The sequence below is a fragment of the Rhinolophus sinicus genome, linkage group LG09 (genome assembly GCF_036562045.2).
Source record: "Rhinolophus sinicus isolate RSC01 linkage group LG09, ASM3656204v1, whole genome shotgun sequence".
NCBI lineage: Eukaryota > Metazoa > Chordata > Mammalia > Chiroptera > Rhinolophidae > Rhinolophus > Rhinolophus sinicus.
In genome coordinates, this window is record NC_133758.1 from 79,464,584 (window position 1) to 79,479,511 (window position 14,928).

At 36.4% G+C, this 14,928-nt stretch overlaps 1 protein-coding gene across 1 annotated transcript in view; it reads right to left on the bottom strand.

Annotated features, from left to right (window-relative positions):
- The window catches only part of ELAPOR2 (endosome-lysosome associated apoptosis and autophagy regulator family member 2), a 168,463-nt gene that overhangs the window by 49,585 nt on the left and 103,950 nt on the right, over nt 1-14,928 (bottom strand). Inside the window, exons 3-8 of the mRNA XM_019749771.2 lie at nt 12,084-12,279; nt 8,916-9,063; nt 6,070-6,156; nt 4,110-4,215; nt 2,914-3,066; nt 2,227-2,315 (exon numbers count right to left, since the gene is read on the bottom strand). Coding sequence (XP_019605330.1) covers nt 2,227-2,315; nt 2,914-3,066; nt 4,110-4,215; nt 6,070-6,156; nt 8,916-9,063; nt 12,084-12,279 — 779 coding nt within the window. The remainder of the gene's footprint in view (nt 1-2,226; nt 2,316-2,913; nt 3,067-4,109; nt 4,216-6,069; nt 6,157-8,915; nt 9,064-12,083; nt 12,280-14,928) is intronic.

The following is a 14,928-nucleotide window of genomic DNA, read 5'->3' on the forward strand; positions in this document are numbered from 1 at the left end:
TAGCAAAAACAAGACCCATTTGTATACGTATTAGGTCTCATTCATCTATGGTTCAATAATGCTGAATTAATGATGATTATATAGAATAAACTAACTTTAATTAGCTTTACTTATTAATATGGCAAGTTTAGCTAAGAAAAGCTTACCTAAAGAAACGTGATTCCAAATTACTTTAAACCCACCTTAGTGGCTCTCTACATTACTTTCTAAGTAGAAGTAGCCCTTCCTTGGCCATTATTGTAGGGCCATCAAGATCTTAGTTCATAACTCCTTGTCATTTAAGAGCTGTTAGTTTGAATTACTGCTCTTATTAAAAGTAATAGATATAGGGGGCAGCATGGCTCAGTTGGTTAGAGCGTAAGCTCTGAACAACAGAGTTGCCGGTTCAATTCCCACATGGGCCAGTGAGCTGCACCCTCCACAACTAGATCGAAGGACGACTTGGAGCTGATGGGCCCTGGAGAAACACACTGTTCCCCAATATTCTCCAATAAAATTTATTTTTAAAAAAAGTTATAGATATACTTCTAATCATTGAAATTTTCCACTAATTTAAACTGGCCTTCCCTTGAATTATTCTTAGTTAGTAAATACTGTAAATACTAGAATGAACTTGGTCTTAAGCATTCAAAAGTAAATTCTTTTTAAAAACTTAAGGACTAAGGGTAAGAAAAATAACCATATAAAAATTATATTCGATTAGAACCTAAGGATACAAAATTAAGAAAATATAGCAATACTGACATCTATATTTATTTTCCAAACTAGGTCAAGAAATTAAGTATCATGATTTCAAAGATGCAAACATACAGAAAGAATGCTGCATTGTAGCCACTTTAATCTTAGTTTCTCCTACTGACTTGGGCTGGTGTAGGCTAACACTTTAATTAAGAGAATAGCAAGTCAACTGCAGAGTTCATGTGTGCATTTTCCCTCTGGCTAAGTGCCCTCCATATGGTAATTACTTTGCATTTTCTAAATGCAATTACACAGTAAACTGCCATAACTGAATTAGCCAATGGCTGCATAGCTTTTATTGACAAAGCCTACTGAGTAACCAAATAATTAAAGAGAAGGTACAGAATACAACAGTTTCACAAATAATGTGGTTTCATTTGACATCCTTTGTGGTTTCATTGTTTCATTATACTGTTGATGACATGCCGTAGGAATTTAAATATTGTTTATATCAATTAGCCTATGGTAAAATTAGTTTCATTATACATCATTTCCCTTAAAAGTCTCAGAACTTATCAAAGATGTTAAGTGAGGACATACTGTGTTTCCATCCTATGAGTCACAGGACACATTTTAAGGTTGTGCTACTCCTGATATTGTTACTTCTCAAAACATGTAGCTGTTAAAAATTGCATTAATTTTTGGAGCACTCACTGTGTGTCAGACACTGTGTTAGTGTCACCGTAGGCAGAAAGAACAGGGCGGTGGGGAGAGGGGAAAGAAGGGAGGAAGAAGTGTGGCAAACAAAGGAAGGAGGAAGTGAGATCATGCTTAAGAAAAGGTGCAGCTACAGCTAATTGTAATAGATTATAATGCTCTTAGCATCAGGGGCAGGGAAAAATCTCCACCCCCTGTGTCACCATGACAGTTCTGACAAGGGCCAAATGAGGACAAAAATCCCTCCTCCCAATGGGAAGGAGTGGTCAGCAAAGACCTACCCTGGGAACAATTGTAACACCACCTCTAAATATTGCATGCCTTCATTTGAATATAATACTAAGTTTCTTTCTTCTTCAGGGCAGTTGCTCTTCTTCTGGGCCTGCCCACTCTCACACCGTCTTGAGTGTGTGCTGTACTATTTCCTTTCTTTTAGTAAATCCATTGCTCGGCTTGGTTCCCTTTGCTTGCTTGCTTGCCTGTTCAGTGTGCCCCCGAATTTCTTCTTGAGGCGTAACCAAGAACCTGATCTCTGGTAACACTAGGAACCTTACACTGAATATCTCATATTTATTTAGGAGCCTTATGAAATAGGTACTGATATTATCCCCATTTTACAGATAAAAAAACTGACAGCACTAATTAGTAGATTGGAAAATCAGAGCCAGGAAGGCAGACTTCCGAACATAAACTCTTAACATTTCCTCTGTACTACTTACATTCGTGGGTTATAAATCAGCTCATTTACTCGCTCATGAACAAATTAGTCTACTCAAATTGAGACGAGGGTTGAATAAATATGAAATGGAGTCCACTGAAAGCTGCCAATACCTTTCCTTCTTCATCACATGGAGTATGGATCTGAAAATAGTCTTTTGTGGTACAGGGAGGGCGCTCCATACACTCACTGGATCCTTCCTCTGCAACATAAAAATGCATTTGGGAAATGAGTCGATTCCTTTGTGACTCTAACAACAGGCAAAAATCAAAACAAAAAAAGAAGACAACTGAAAAGTAAAAATAACCTTCCCAGAAAAATTTAGGTAGAACTAGGTAGGGCTAAAGAAAATAAAGGCTTACATTTTTATTTCCTCTAAAACCAATAAATGTTTCCAGGATATACATGGGACATATCATAGCCTTTCCAAGAAGACATTAGATTTATTCTATTATCATTAAAATTGTACATTTGGAACAAATTACAAGTTCCTAAATACATGCCTATGCCCACAAATCATCTAAAAGTACAATACGAATCTTATTTTAGATTAGTGCAAACACATCCAAAGCAATTACCTGTGGGGTATGGAATAGAAAAAATTAAAGACCAGAGGAAAAATCATGCAGAAAGGGATAAAAGTAGTCATTTTTATCCACTCAGTATTTAAGCACTTTGGTATCTGGCCCACAGTTCCCATCGCACTTATATGTGACTTCCAGCTGACAACTACACACTTGACAAACATAAATTCAGAAAGAAAATAACAAAGAGTATAAACTGGCAAAGACTAGATATACCTGAAAATTGGGAGTCCTCTGCACACTTGATGCATTCTTTGGCTCCTTTCTCAGAATAGGTGTTTCTGGGACACACTTGGCAGGTGAACGAACCTGGTTTGTTGCTGAAGGTGCCTGGTTTGCATGGAAAGCATTCTGATGTGTATGCCACTCCTGTAAGGTAACGATAGACAGAGCATGGGACAGAGGACCCAACAACAACAAGCAAATCCGCACCCTTTTGCAGCTTCTACCAGAACTGAGAGCGAGTTATGGACAGTAAGCTCAACCCAAATCCTTTATCTCATTCATACAACACCAGGAAACTATTTACTGTGTGCAAGGGACGGGGATACATACTGAATTAAATATACTTAGTACAGCAAACACTTAAACAAGAGAGTGAGATTTGCTAGAACTACAGTAAATGTATAAACTCGGTTCTTGAAAGTCAGCCCCACTACTTTAGAAGTGGGATAAACTCTGTCTCCTCCAATTCCATGAGTGACCATTCTCTGATCTCCGTTGCTACCGGTTCGCTTTTTATCTGCTGCTCAGTAAGTCACAGGCAAGAATTAGACTCGAGAAGGCCTGGACTTGTCTTCTGGCTTGTAATTCTAGCCTTTGTCAGTAGATGTCCCTATGACTAATGAGTTAGTGTCACAGGAACAAGTGCACTTTTAAAATATTCAAACACAAGTCGAACTTTAATAAAGGAGATTCACTGCTTTAATTATAAGTAGCCCTAACTAAGAATGAACCATGCCAGGGGTTATTGGCTGCTCTCCTGGGCCACAAAGTTTCAGCTGGTTCAGAAGAAGTACAAGAGATTTAGGAGACAGTCAGGCCAAGATGTTCCTTTTATTGTTATTTTTATGGAGACAGCAGTGACCTGAGTAAACTTGATAATGGCATAATAGACATTTTTCAAATGAATAATAATCCCTTATTAATAAAGATTTTTTCTTTTATTTAAAGACACCTAAAATTGTCATCATGTTTATTTTTTCATACAGATTAAATAATTCAGTTTAAGAGTACCAAAAAAACCCAAACAAACAACCCAAGAATAAAACCAGAGTCTCTAGACCTCTATGATATCTAATATATTAATTCCTGTCCCATGAACCCTTGAGTCAACCAAATCAACAATTTCAATATTTTAACTCAACATAAAATGTGATAGGTGACTACTAAAACAGATTGCTGTGAAATACCTTCAATTGTGATATTTTTTACCAATACTGGCTTTATTGCCTTAGAACCCATAAGGATGCCTGTAGTTCTCCAATATAATATGTTCGTACCAGATTTTAGCATTACCTGTAAAGAAAAACACAAGATATTCAGGTCAGATAAGCCATGCTACGACTGACCATACCTGAAAGTTAATCCCTCATACATTTTTCTTTGCATTATAATGAAACACCATTAATTCTGGAACCCACAAATTTAAGTCTACTGTTAATACCTAAGCTGTACTGAACTTCACATTTTCTAAAAAAAAAGAAAAAAACTAAATAAATAGTTCGCCAATTTAAAAAATACAGTTATAAAGAAGGAAAAAAATTCCTCAAGTCTGAACAAAAAGATAAAATGATTTTCAAACCATTTTCATGAAGTCTTGGTTTAAATTTAAAAGAGACTCATTTTAGAGACTCAGCCCTATTACAAATTATTTGGATGCCACTACTCAAATGTAGACTGTGAGCTCTGAAAATAAAAAGGCAACAGAATGAGTTTGCTTCATTTTAAATTTATTTAATAAACAATACTGCAACAGCAACAAGAGAAAATAGGACTCTTCCTATAGAATAACTTGATGTAACTCTATGACTCCAGAATTTAAATGACACTGTGTGTAATATATGCTTCCTTTGCCACCAGGACATTTTTGTAATTATAAATCAAACTACCTTTCTGAGAAATTTCATGCTGATTCAGGCAAGAAATCTAATTTTAAGGGTTGCTTGCTTTCTCTTTTGACCCCCTTATTCTTCTCTGCAATCTGTGGCTGGCCAAATTCAAGTGGTATAAATTTAAACATATCCAGTCACTTCATCCTGCCAACGAAGTAATGTGTTAAGTTCTTTCCACTTGTATGAAGTCTTTAGAAGTGAAGAAAGCATATTTGTTGCCAACGGTCATTTGTACCTTCAAAGCCTAGCTGACTGAATGCTTAGGTGAATGGATCTCAAGTGGTACTAATATCACTTACAGGCATACACATCAAAAGATACTCTGAAAGGTACACTGTATTAATCACCCAAAGATAGGGTACCTATCTGCTACAACACAAAGGCAAGGGTGGACTGTCTTACTGAAATAGAGCTCAGTCTATATTGCTGACACTGCACAGGCCTTTCCCATATATCACCTCATTTCACCCTGCAAGATTGGTCCTATTTCTTAAATGAAAAAAATCAGACTCAAGGAAATTAAGTCAATTGCCTAAAGAAATACAAATTCTAGAAGCCAGAGTTAGATTTTAAATGCATGTCTCACTCCAAAGGGACAGTGCTCAAAAATAATAGATACATTCTGTGTTCTCTAATAATTGCCTTCAAGCATTTATAGTTATCATGTGGAGAATTAAGCAGTTACTTTACTCAATGCGAAGGCATTTTTTTTCAGAGGGCATAAAACATTGACCAATAGGTGGCAAACAGATAGGAAGTAGTTTTTGGCTCCAAAAATGATGAATGTTGTAATAATCAGAGCTGTCAAACAATAGAGTCAGCACAGTCCCCAATGAGACAAGCTTGAAAATCACTTATTGGGGAGACTGCAGAGAAAGCTAGATAAAAAACAAGGATTCTTCCAATGTGAGAGCCACTGACTCTCTCCCATGTAGACTTACATACTCAGAGGTTTTGTATATTAGTTTTATTAGCCTTATTTCTTGTTAATGCTCCCTTTGCGAAAAAGGAAAGTTGGAGTATGATGGGAAAGAGAAAGGAAAGGGCCTAAGGAGAAAGAGAAAGCTAGGAAGAAACACCTAGAAAGAGCCTGAGTCTATGAAACTTAGGAACAATATCTTCCCCAACTGGAAATTGTCTAAATTAAAAAACATTTTTTTTTACCTTTTTCTCTTAAAATAAACTTTAAAAAAAGATTGGGAAAAGGTATGAGAAAAAGGGGAGGTGGGGGAGAGGAGAAGAACAAAGAGAGACTTACAGAGTGAGAGCCCCATTCTCCATTGTCTGTGAGTTTGACCCACTTGTCAGCCGTGGTGTCCATCTCCTGGCACTGATCGTTCTGAATCTGTGGATTAAACACAATGGTCCCAGTATATCTGCTTGAATAATGGCTTTAATTAAATGTCTTACTCGACACAGGACAGGCTGCAAGAACCTCTTTCAATACATACTAAACAATGGCCATGAGTAATTCTCAACAAGTAACCACATCTAGATCTCCGGAGGCTAAGTGACAACTGCACATGAGTGAGTGGTTCTAGGTAAACCATTGTCATTATGCTAAGAAAAGGGTTAGCTCACTGAGAAGTAGGGAGGGGAAGAGGAGGAGAGAGCAGTTAATACTGAAAATTTCATAAAGAGAAAAAAAATCATTACAAAAATCTACCAAACTTACCAAATTGTTTTCAAAGCTTACATTCACCATGCAAGCCCAATGGTATAAAAATAAAGTGTATTTTTATAATATTTGCAGCAGTAAAATCTTAAATTAATAACTAAATGAAGTCTGCTCTGTATTCAGTTCCCCGGGATTTAATCCAAATGTGTAGGTAAGTGGCTATGGTCACAGTCAAAGTCCCAGATTTTGATTTGGAGGTAAGAGTTAATCATTTGCCACGCCATTTCAAATGACTACAGTAAATATCTTTAGCACCAAACACTTTGTGCTTTCCCGAAAATTCTTCAAAATGCCTAGGGGTTGGGACACTACTTTTCCAGGTCTACAAAAAAGACAGAAGCATCAAAAGTTAGGCCATCTTTACAGTATTGCTCAATAGTCAGCAGCAGAGTAGGGTTAAAGTAAGATCTCATCACCTGTACTATTTCTGCCAAAATGGCGATTTCTTTCTTCTCTAAATCATTTTGCCACTTCATTCATCCTCTTGACAAACAACATGTAAATGTTCTCCATCAGAAAGATTTCCTAAAGACTTCCTAACTAGAAAATAGATCATTTTGCCATCCAAGTATCAGAGAATTTCCGCTACTGAGGATATTGGCTATAATTAAATTTAAGTATCCTCTTTATATTATAAGCTTAATGGCCATTTTAATGTAAGTGTGAAGCCATTTTAAAATAGATATGGTGGTCAGTGTTTGAATAAGCTGAAAGCGTTTTTTGCCCTGAAATCAGGTGTGATTTGTTATTGGACATTCTACTGGCATCCTGGAGACCTGAGTTCTGTTATTCATTCTAAAAGTATCTAGGAATGGTATGACCTTGGTCCAATCACTTATTCTCTCTAGGTTTCAGTTTCATCATTAAAAATGGGGAGGACTGAATGCAAGCCTCACATAGTTCTAAAATCAAATATTTTATTGCTTTGAATTATGTCAAGTTCACAGGTACAACTACATCTTTCAGTCTGGAGACATTTCCTTTCCATTAACCATTAGCATGATGACCGTGAAATGCTGACCCTCTGAGTCAGTAAGTCGCAACCTATAAAGCTGAAATATCGACAAAAGAAGGAACATGAACTTGCTGTTTCTTTTCAGTCTATAACTAAAAGAGCAAAGGCATCATTGAAAAGAAGTAATGAAATTCCATGCCTCTAGAGTACTTTTATTGACAACTCTCCAAGCTTGCTGGACAATATAAAACTAAATGCTTATTTGAACACTTATATACTTGTTTTGCTTAACTTTATTGAAGTTTTAATAATATTGCAAAATGTCCCCTAACATAGGTAAACATTCACTCTGAGAAGTGTTTTGCAAATAAAAAGTAGCTTAAAAAGCAAATCTGTTTGAATGTTGCTTAACATCTTAAACTCACCAAAGGATATTAGAGCTAGGAGGTTCCTGAAAAGGTCTTGTCACACAATTCACTTTACAAAAGGGAATGTTGTGGGCTGAAAAGTTAACTTAATTGCCCCGAAACACACAGCTAGCCATTGGCAGAGATGGGACTAGAGCTAGAATCTCTTGACTTCAAATTTAAGGCTCATACTTTCATGGGAAATCTCTCTTCCTACAAAATTTATGATTTAGAAATTTCCATTATCAAGAGCAACATAAGTTTGTTTTAGAATTGTTAGTATATTTGTTCCTGAAATCTTGACCACAGAGACAGTTTATAAGATGGTTTCCCAGCTACCTCCACAATACATACATTTTTTAGTATAAAAAGTCAATCTGAAAACATTTCCTCAAGCATTTGAGTCACTGACACAACATATTTGCTAGATTATATAAAATAATTTTATAGTTTATATAAAATAATTAAATAATTTTAGTGGCAACAGTCTATTATATTAGACTATTATTTTATCCTGTATTCTGTACTGCTATTTAATCTCTTGCCAGAGACAGCAACTATCCCACATCCATTGATTCCTTTAGATTGTCCTTTACATTCCTTTGGTTGACAGAATCAGAAACATTTAGTCACTTCTCCTTCTGAAATATTGCCCATGAATACACTTAAATAATTCAAATATTTGAAATTGCAAAGAGAAATAACTTTTTAAACAAAAACTAAAATAGATGAAGACATATTTTTAACAAGATAGCACCTATAGCTATAAAAATCATAATTAAAATGAATCTTGGAGAAAATATATTTGTTACACAAAAAGTCTACAGCAAATGGTCATCTAACAATCATAACCAAAAGTAAAACAAGCCCAAAGATCTCAGAAGTAAAGAAATAGTAGTCACCAGAAAATAAAATATAGAAAACATTAAAGTTTTCTTTTAATATCAAAAGGTTCAGTTCACACACAAAGAAAAAACAAGGAGGCATAAAGTGTAATGGAAACTACTGGTTATGGGAAATAAATGTTCCTTAAAAAGTAAATTTCAGAATATAAAAGGCCTTACAAAGAACTCAAAGAAGATGTTGTTGTCGACATACTGGTACTCAAAGAAGACATAACCCGACTTCTTAAGGTGCACAGCATAGATCAAAGACACAGTGCAGTCATCACGATTTGACTCTATGTAATTTCCACAAGGAACCCAAGAAGAGCTGCAAAAAGGAAACCCAGAGGCATTTTGTTAGGATTCAGAAACCTCTTCTGTTTACAAGTTATGCACCTCAATTTCAAAAATAATTCCATTAGCAAGGCACAGCAGAGAAGACCAAAAGCTGTTGTGGAATTTGAAGGCCAACACCATTCTTAGGAAAAGGTTCATTTCTTACGGCAATGACTTCCTAAATCTTGGTAAGATTATGTGACCAACTGGCTATGAAACTAATACTTTTCACCAAAAAATTCATCACTAAAGAGACCACCACTAACTCTAATAATCTTGGGTAGAATTATTCTCTCAAACAACATCTGAAGTTCTATTTATATACACATACATGAAAGGAGGATGAGGAGATTCTTTGATATACTCGTAGGGAAGAAATTGTTCTAGAAACAGCCCATTGAACCTAACTAAAATACAGATCACAGTTTCGTGGTATATAGTAGAGGTAAAGTCTGAGTGAAATTTTTATCTAAAAAACAGATGAAAATTTAAGAAAATGCACTGGTTACCAAAATTTGGGTTGTAAATCTAACCATATCTTAGAATTAACCAATAATGAGTCATGTGTCAACTTTTGGGGGAAAAAAAATTCTAACCAAACTGTATGACAACACAACCTAACATCCTCCTCTTCAGATTTAATTTTTTATCTTGATGATAAGAGTGAAATTTGGGTAATTCTTTTCTTTTTTTATAACAGAAAAGGAAATATGAATAAAAGACTGAGACTTCCATATCCCAACATGACTAACTGGTATTGGATTTGCCCTTTCTTTTTAACCATCTATTAAACTAAACAAAATAGATCAACCACTTTCAGGCATTGATAACAGGCAGTGCAGGACTGAGATTCCTGGGATTAAAACACATGAGGTAAAGCCCAAATTGACCTTGACCTCCTTCCTCAGGACACGTTCAGACGATGGCACCAGGAGACAGCACCCAAGCAAAGCACAGCAGTCTCACTGATCTGAGGAGCAGAGATGAGTGTCTGGGGCAGCTGAAAGGGCTGTAATTTACAGGCGTGAGAATCCGAGAAAACAGGGGCTCCAGGAGTCTGTATGGAGTTTCTCTGTAGGTCATGGGTTTGGGGCTAGGGTCTATAGGACTAGCAGCCACTACAAAGCTGAGACATAATCAGAGAAGTCACTTTAATGGGAGTCATTAGAGCTCTAACCCAGCCAGAGAGGGAAAAATGTGGTAATCATATTGGACATCAATTTAAGATTCCAAAATTGCCACACCTTAGGAATATGGGCCATGCCCTAGAGCAGGTATTGGCAAAATTTTTCTTGAAGGGACAGAGAGTAAATATTTTGGGCTTTGTGGACCATCTGGTTTCTTGCAATGCTTAACTCTGCCACTGTAGCTCTAAATGCAGCCACTGACAACGCATAAATAAAGGAGTGCAGCTGTGTTCCAATAAAACTTTATTTACAAAAACAGAGGGAGGGCTCATGGGCTGTAGTTGACTGACTCCTGCCCTAGTAGAAAGGCCATAACTTAAAACTAAGTGAGAAACCGCTACAGGGCCACCCTAAAACAATAATAAAATCTGACAAGATCAAGGTGATCTTCCAGTAAAAAAACTGCCTGCCAGAACAAAATTTAACACCCTTTAAACCAGGGGTGTCCAAACTTTTTTCAATGTTTTTCACCAAAGGCCATATGTGGTAAAATACACAAACAGCTGGGCCACTCACTCGAGGTGAAGTACATATTGCCTCACCTGTTTTATTTAAGTAAACTAAATATATTTTTGGAATTTGCTGCGGACTAATAAAAAATGGATTGTGAGCTGCAGTTGGCCCCTGGGGCGCAGTTTGGACACCCCTGCTTTAAACGAAGAAAAACTTAATCTATTTTCCCTACATGTTAACATTCATAATGCTTAAGATACAATAAACATTTACTAGACAAGCAAAGAAATGAGAAAATATGACTCTTAACTGAGAAAAAAGACAGGGAACATAAGCAGACAAATATTTAAGGCAGCTCTGACAAATATAATCAACGTTAAATAAAAGATGAACGCAATGAGTGACTCCTATGTCCAACAAAATATTCTTCAAAAATGAGGTTAAAATAAAGATAAAGATTTTAGGTACACCAAAGCTGAGAGAGTTTTTAAGCAGCAGATCTGCATTACAAGAAATAATAAAGGAAATTTTATAGGCTGAAAAAATAAATCTGGATAAACATGCAGATCTACATTAAAAATAAGGAAAGTAGAAGACAAGAAACAGAAGGAGGGGAGGAGGGAGGGAGAGAACATATCTTTTAGCACAGCTAAATAATTCCTGGCATTCTTAGCTCATGGTAAAACTTTTGAGTTCCTGAGAAGCCACTCTTGTCAGAAGGTAGCCAGCAGCCTGAAGTGTAATTCTTCTAAACATAGTCATATGAAAGGCAATGTTACATAGTCAATACAAAGAGAACAGTAAGGGTTACAGCCCAAAGATAAACATTTTGCTTTGTGTGGGTTTTTTTTTCAAATCAATTTCATATTCCTCTAGCAGTATCATAGACAAAGCTAATATTCTCCTATCTGAGGTAGAAATTAAGTAAATGAGCTTTCCACCTCTGGTACTTAGCACACTCTCTCTTACAGGAGATAATGAAGTGTCTAAATAAAGGTTACACTGTCTTCCTTGCATATGAAAAAAAAATCTGAAATCATCCACTAAAAATTAGAGAAGCGTGTGTAGAAATACCACTGGCTTGAGTGTAGTTATAAGTATATGATTATAAAATTAATTTGTTTTTGTAATAGCTTTATCACATCTTTGCATATGGTAGCTATTATGTCCTGAGAACAATTATTTTCTTCATGAAAATTCAGTTACATTATTTGTAAAGACTGTCTAAAACAACATGATTCTTTGCAATTAGCCTATCTACGAGTATAATTCCAATTAGTGCCAAGATTATCCTCAACTTCCATCTGGAAAAGAACAACTATACCCTTCTTAACTACTGATTCAAGATCCAAAGGTTTCTTTCAGTTCTTACTTTTTACAGCCAACTGGCCTGGTGTCAGAAGGTCCAACGACAGTGTCCATGAATGTCGCAACGTTGGAAAATCCTGCTGGCAATTCATCCCATTCATCAAATTTGATGCCACTGCCCAAGGAGTAGGTACCTTCACCACACTTACTGCATACCTGGTTCTTCATTTCTAGATACTCGCCAGAAGCACAGGAGAAAGCTGGAAGGCACAAGAATGTATAACCCATCAGTCACCCGATTCCCCCGTCCATTTCCTCCCCTTTACACAAGTCACCAGAATTGTTTTTATAAAGCTCCGGTCATGTCACACCCTGATTAAAGCTTTCCAAAGTCTCCCTTATCGCTACTTGCAGTTCACAATCTGGCCCCAATCTGTTCCCACCCTTTTCCAACCATAGTAAAATTTCTATCACTCCCAAAATATTTCATCCTCTTTCTTGCTGCTATGGTCTTCTTTCTCCAGAAATGCTGACCAACTCACCTACTCAATTTGGAAAATTCCCATTCCTAACTCAAAAAATGACCCTCTTCATAACAGATCCCCCACCAAGCAGTCAGTTTTGCCTCCCTCTGTGCTCTCACAGTACTCTTCTCATAATATCTCCATTAAAGCACTCTCTCTATGGACGGATGGATGGATGGATGGATGGATGGATGGATGGATGGATGGATAAATATAGATAGATAATAGATAGATTAGATGTAAATACAAATATATAGAGATGGAGATGGAGCTAGAGATGATAGATAGAGATGATAGAGATAGATATTTGAGTAGAGACCTCTTTTCAGTTGATGTGAGGCTTTGAGTTTCCAGAAAACAAGGATCATTATATTTGGATTCCTAATTGTAGCTGTCAAATACTAAGTCCAAATAAAAGTTTGATCCAGCGAGTGAGAACTAAACATAAAGGGAATACCAAGGGCAGTGCTTCACGTGCAACAGCTAAACAAGTATCTCCACTCCGAAACCACGAGCCCACATTTTGAATATTCACAACTCCAACCTAGTCATTTCCACAACCTACATCTTATTACTGATGTCAAGTTCTCTGTTAATTCTGAGAACTGTACCCAGCAGATATGGGCAATGTGAAGGACAGTTGACACAGTCACAGAAAAGAAGGTTGTGCTGCTGCTAAGTTATTATTCATTCAACAAATGCAAATCCATATCCCTGAGTGTGTGGCTCTGTGCTCAGGCTGGTATTAGTGACTCAAATGTAGGAAAGGGCTTTCTAATCCTTTAATCAGGATATTATAGAAACAAGAACAAAATTAAACCTTCAAATTAGCCAATAAAGGAAAAAAATCTCCCAGCAGAGATAGAAGCTGCAAAGCCTCACATTTAGGTAGATTCCCCTTTAGAATACATTTGAAAACTTAGAAAAAAAATACAGTTAATTTTGAAAAACTAGAGAACTAGAGCTAAAACCCACACTCCTGTCCTTATCCATGAAATGTTCTTTTTTTTTTCCAGAAACACTTAAGACGCTGTACCACGAACTTCTAACTCTGAAATCAACATCCCCAAATTAGTACAATATCAGAAAATAAGTAAAAGTTAGGCAAAGAATTTTGCATGCTAGCTGCAAGATCAAAACCATCCTTGGACCGGGTTGTACCACTTCCTAATTCTGTGACCTTGAATGAGTTCACATCTCCAGGCCTCCATTTCTACCTCTGAAAAATGAGATAATAATCATATACTGTGTCATAGGGCTAAACTGAGAAAATATAGTGCAAAGTGAGTAGCACCGTGCCAAGCAGTTAATAAATGCTTGCCACATGCAGGTATTATCACTTCCAGTACTACCAACAGAAAAATACAGTTATGGAAATTTTTTTATTTTACTCTCTATGGTTTGTAGGTCTTCTAGTAAACTGATAAATACTGTCCTAAACCAAGAACCAACATTACACTAAATCAAGGATCAGCAAACTACAGCTCACAGGCCAAATCCAGCCAGCTGCCCGCTTTGGCAAATAAAGTTATATTGAAACACTGTCGCCACCATTCATTTACATATTGTCTAAGGCGGCTTTCCCACCACAGTGGCAGAGTTGAAGAGGTGCGACAGGGAGTGCAATGCCTGCTAAGTTGAAAATATTTCATTTCTGATAAAATAAAGTTATCCTGGAATACAGTTTAGCCTAGGGTTCAAAACTGGACCCGAATTTTTCACTTAATAAAATGTAATATTTTTGTGACAAGTTGTTATAAGGGAGTCTGGAAGCTAAAAAGGAGAAGATTGTGTTTGTGTTATTTCCGAGAGTGTGCATTGCCCTGTTAAAATCATTAAGAATATCCCCAGCTCTTTCAGAGGGGTCTCCTTGTCTAAGACCAGAAGCAACACTGAGAAGTTGAAAGGGAATGTATTGTGTATTACACACTCAATTCATTTTATACACAGTAGTTATATAAAGTTGGGAACACTAAATTAGCAACTACTGAACCATTGCTTCAGGAGAAAATACAGGGTTAGGCACCTGAGAACCTCTGCTCATAGCGTCATCAACAGATCAATACATAACCTTTTAATGTGTTTTTTCAGTTCAAAAACATCATATTTAATATGTACTGTTGATTCATTAACGTTGAACTTACGGCCAACAGCACTATAAATCATACTTATATTAAGCTTATTTAACACATGTATTATATTTTCTCCAAAAGGCACAACACAGCCTTCCTACACTTAGGATCACCAGCCAGCACTTTAGCACTATTTGAAATAGTAAAATCACTGATAAAAAGCACAAAATGCAAAAAACATGGCATTCAATAGATGGTGAAATGAACACTTGTTGAAAGTATGAGAACTGAAATAAGAAGACAGAATGTCACT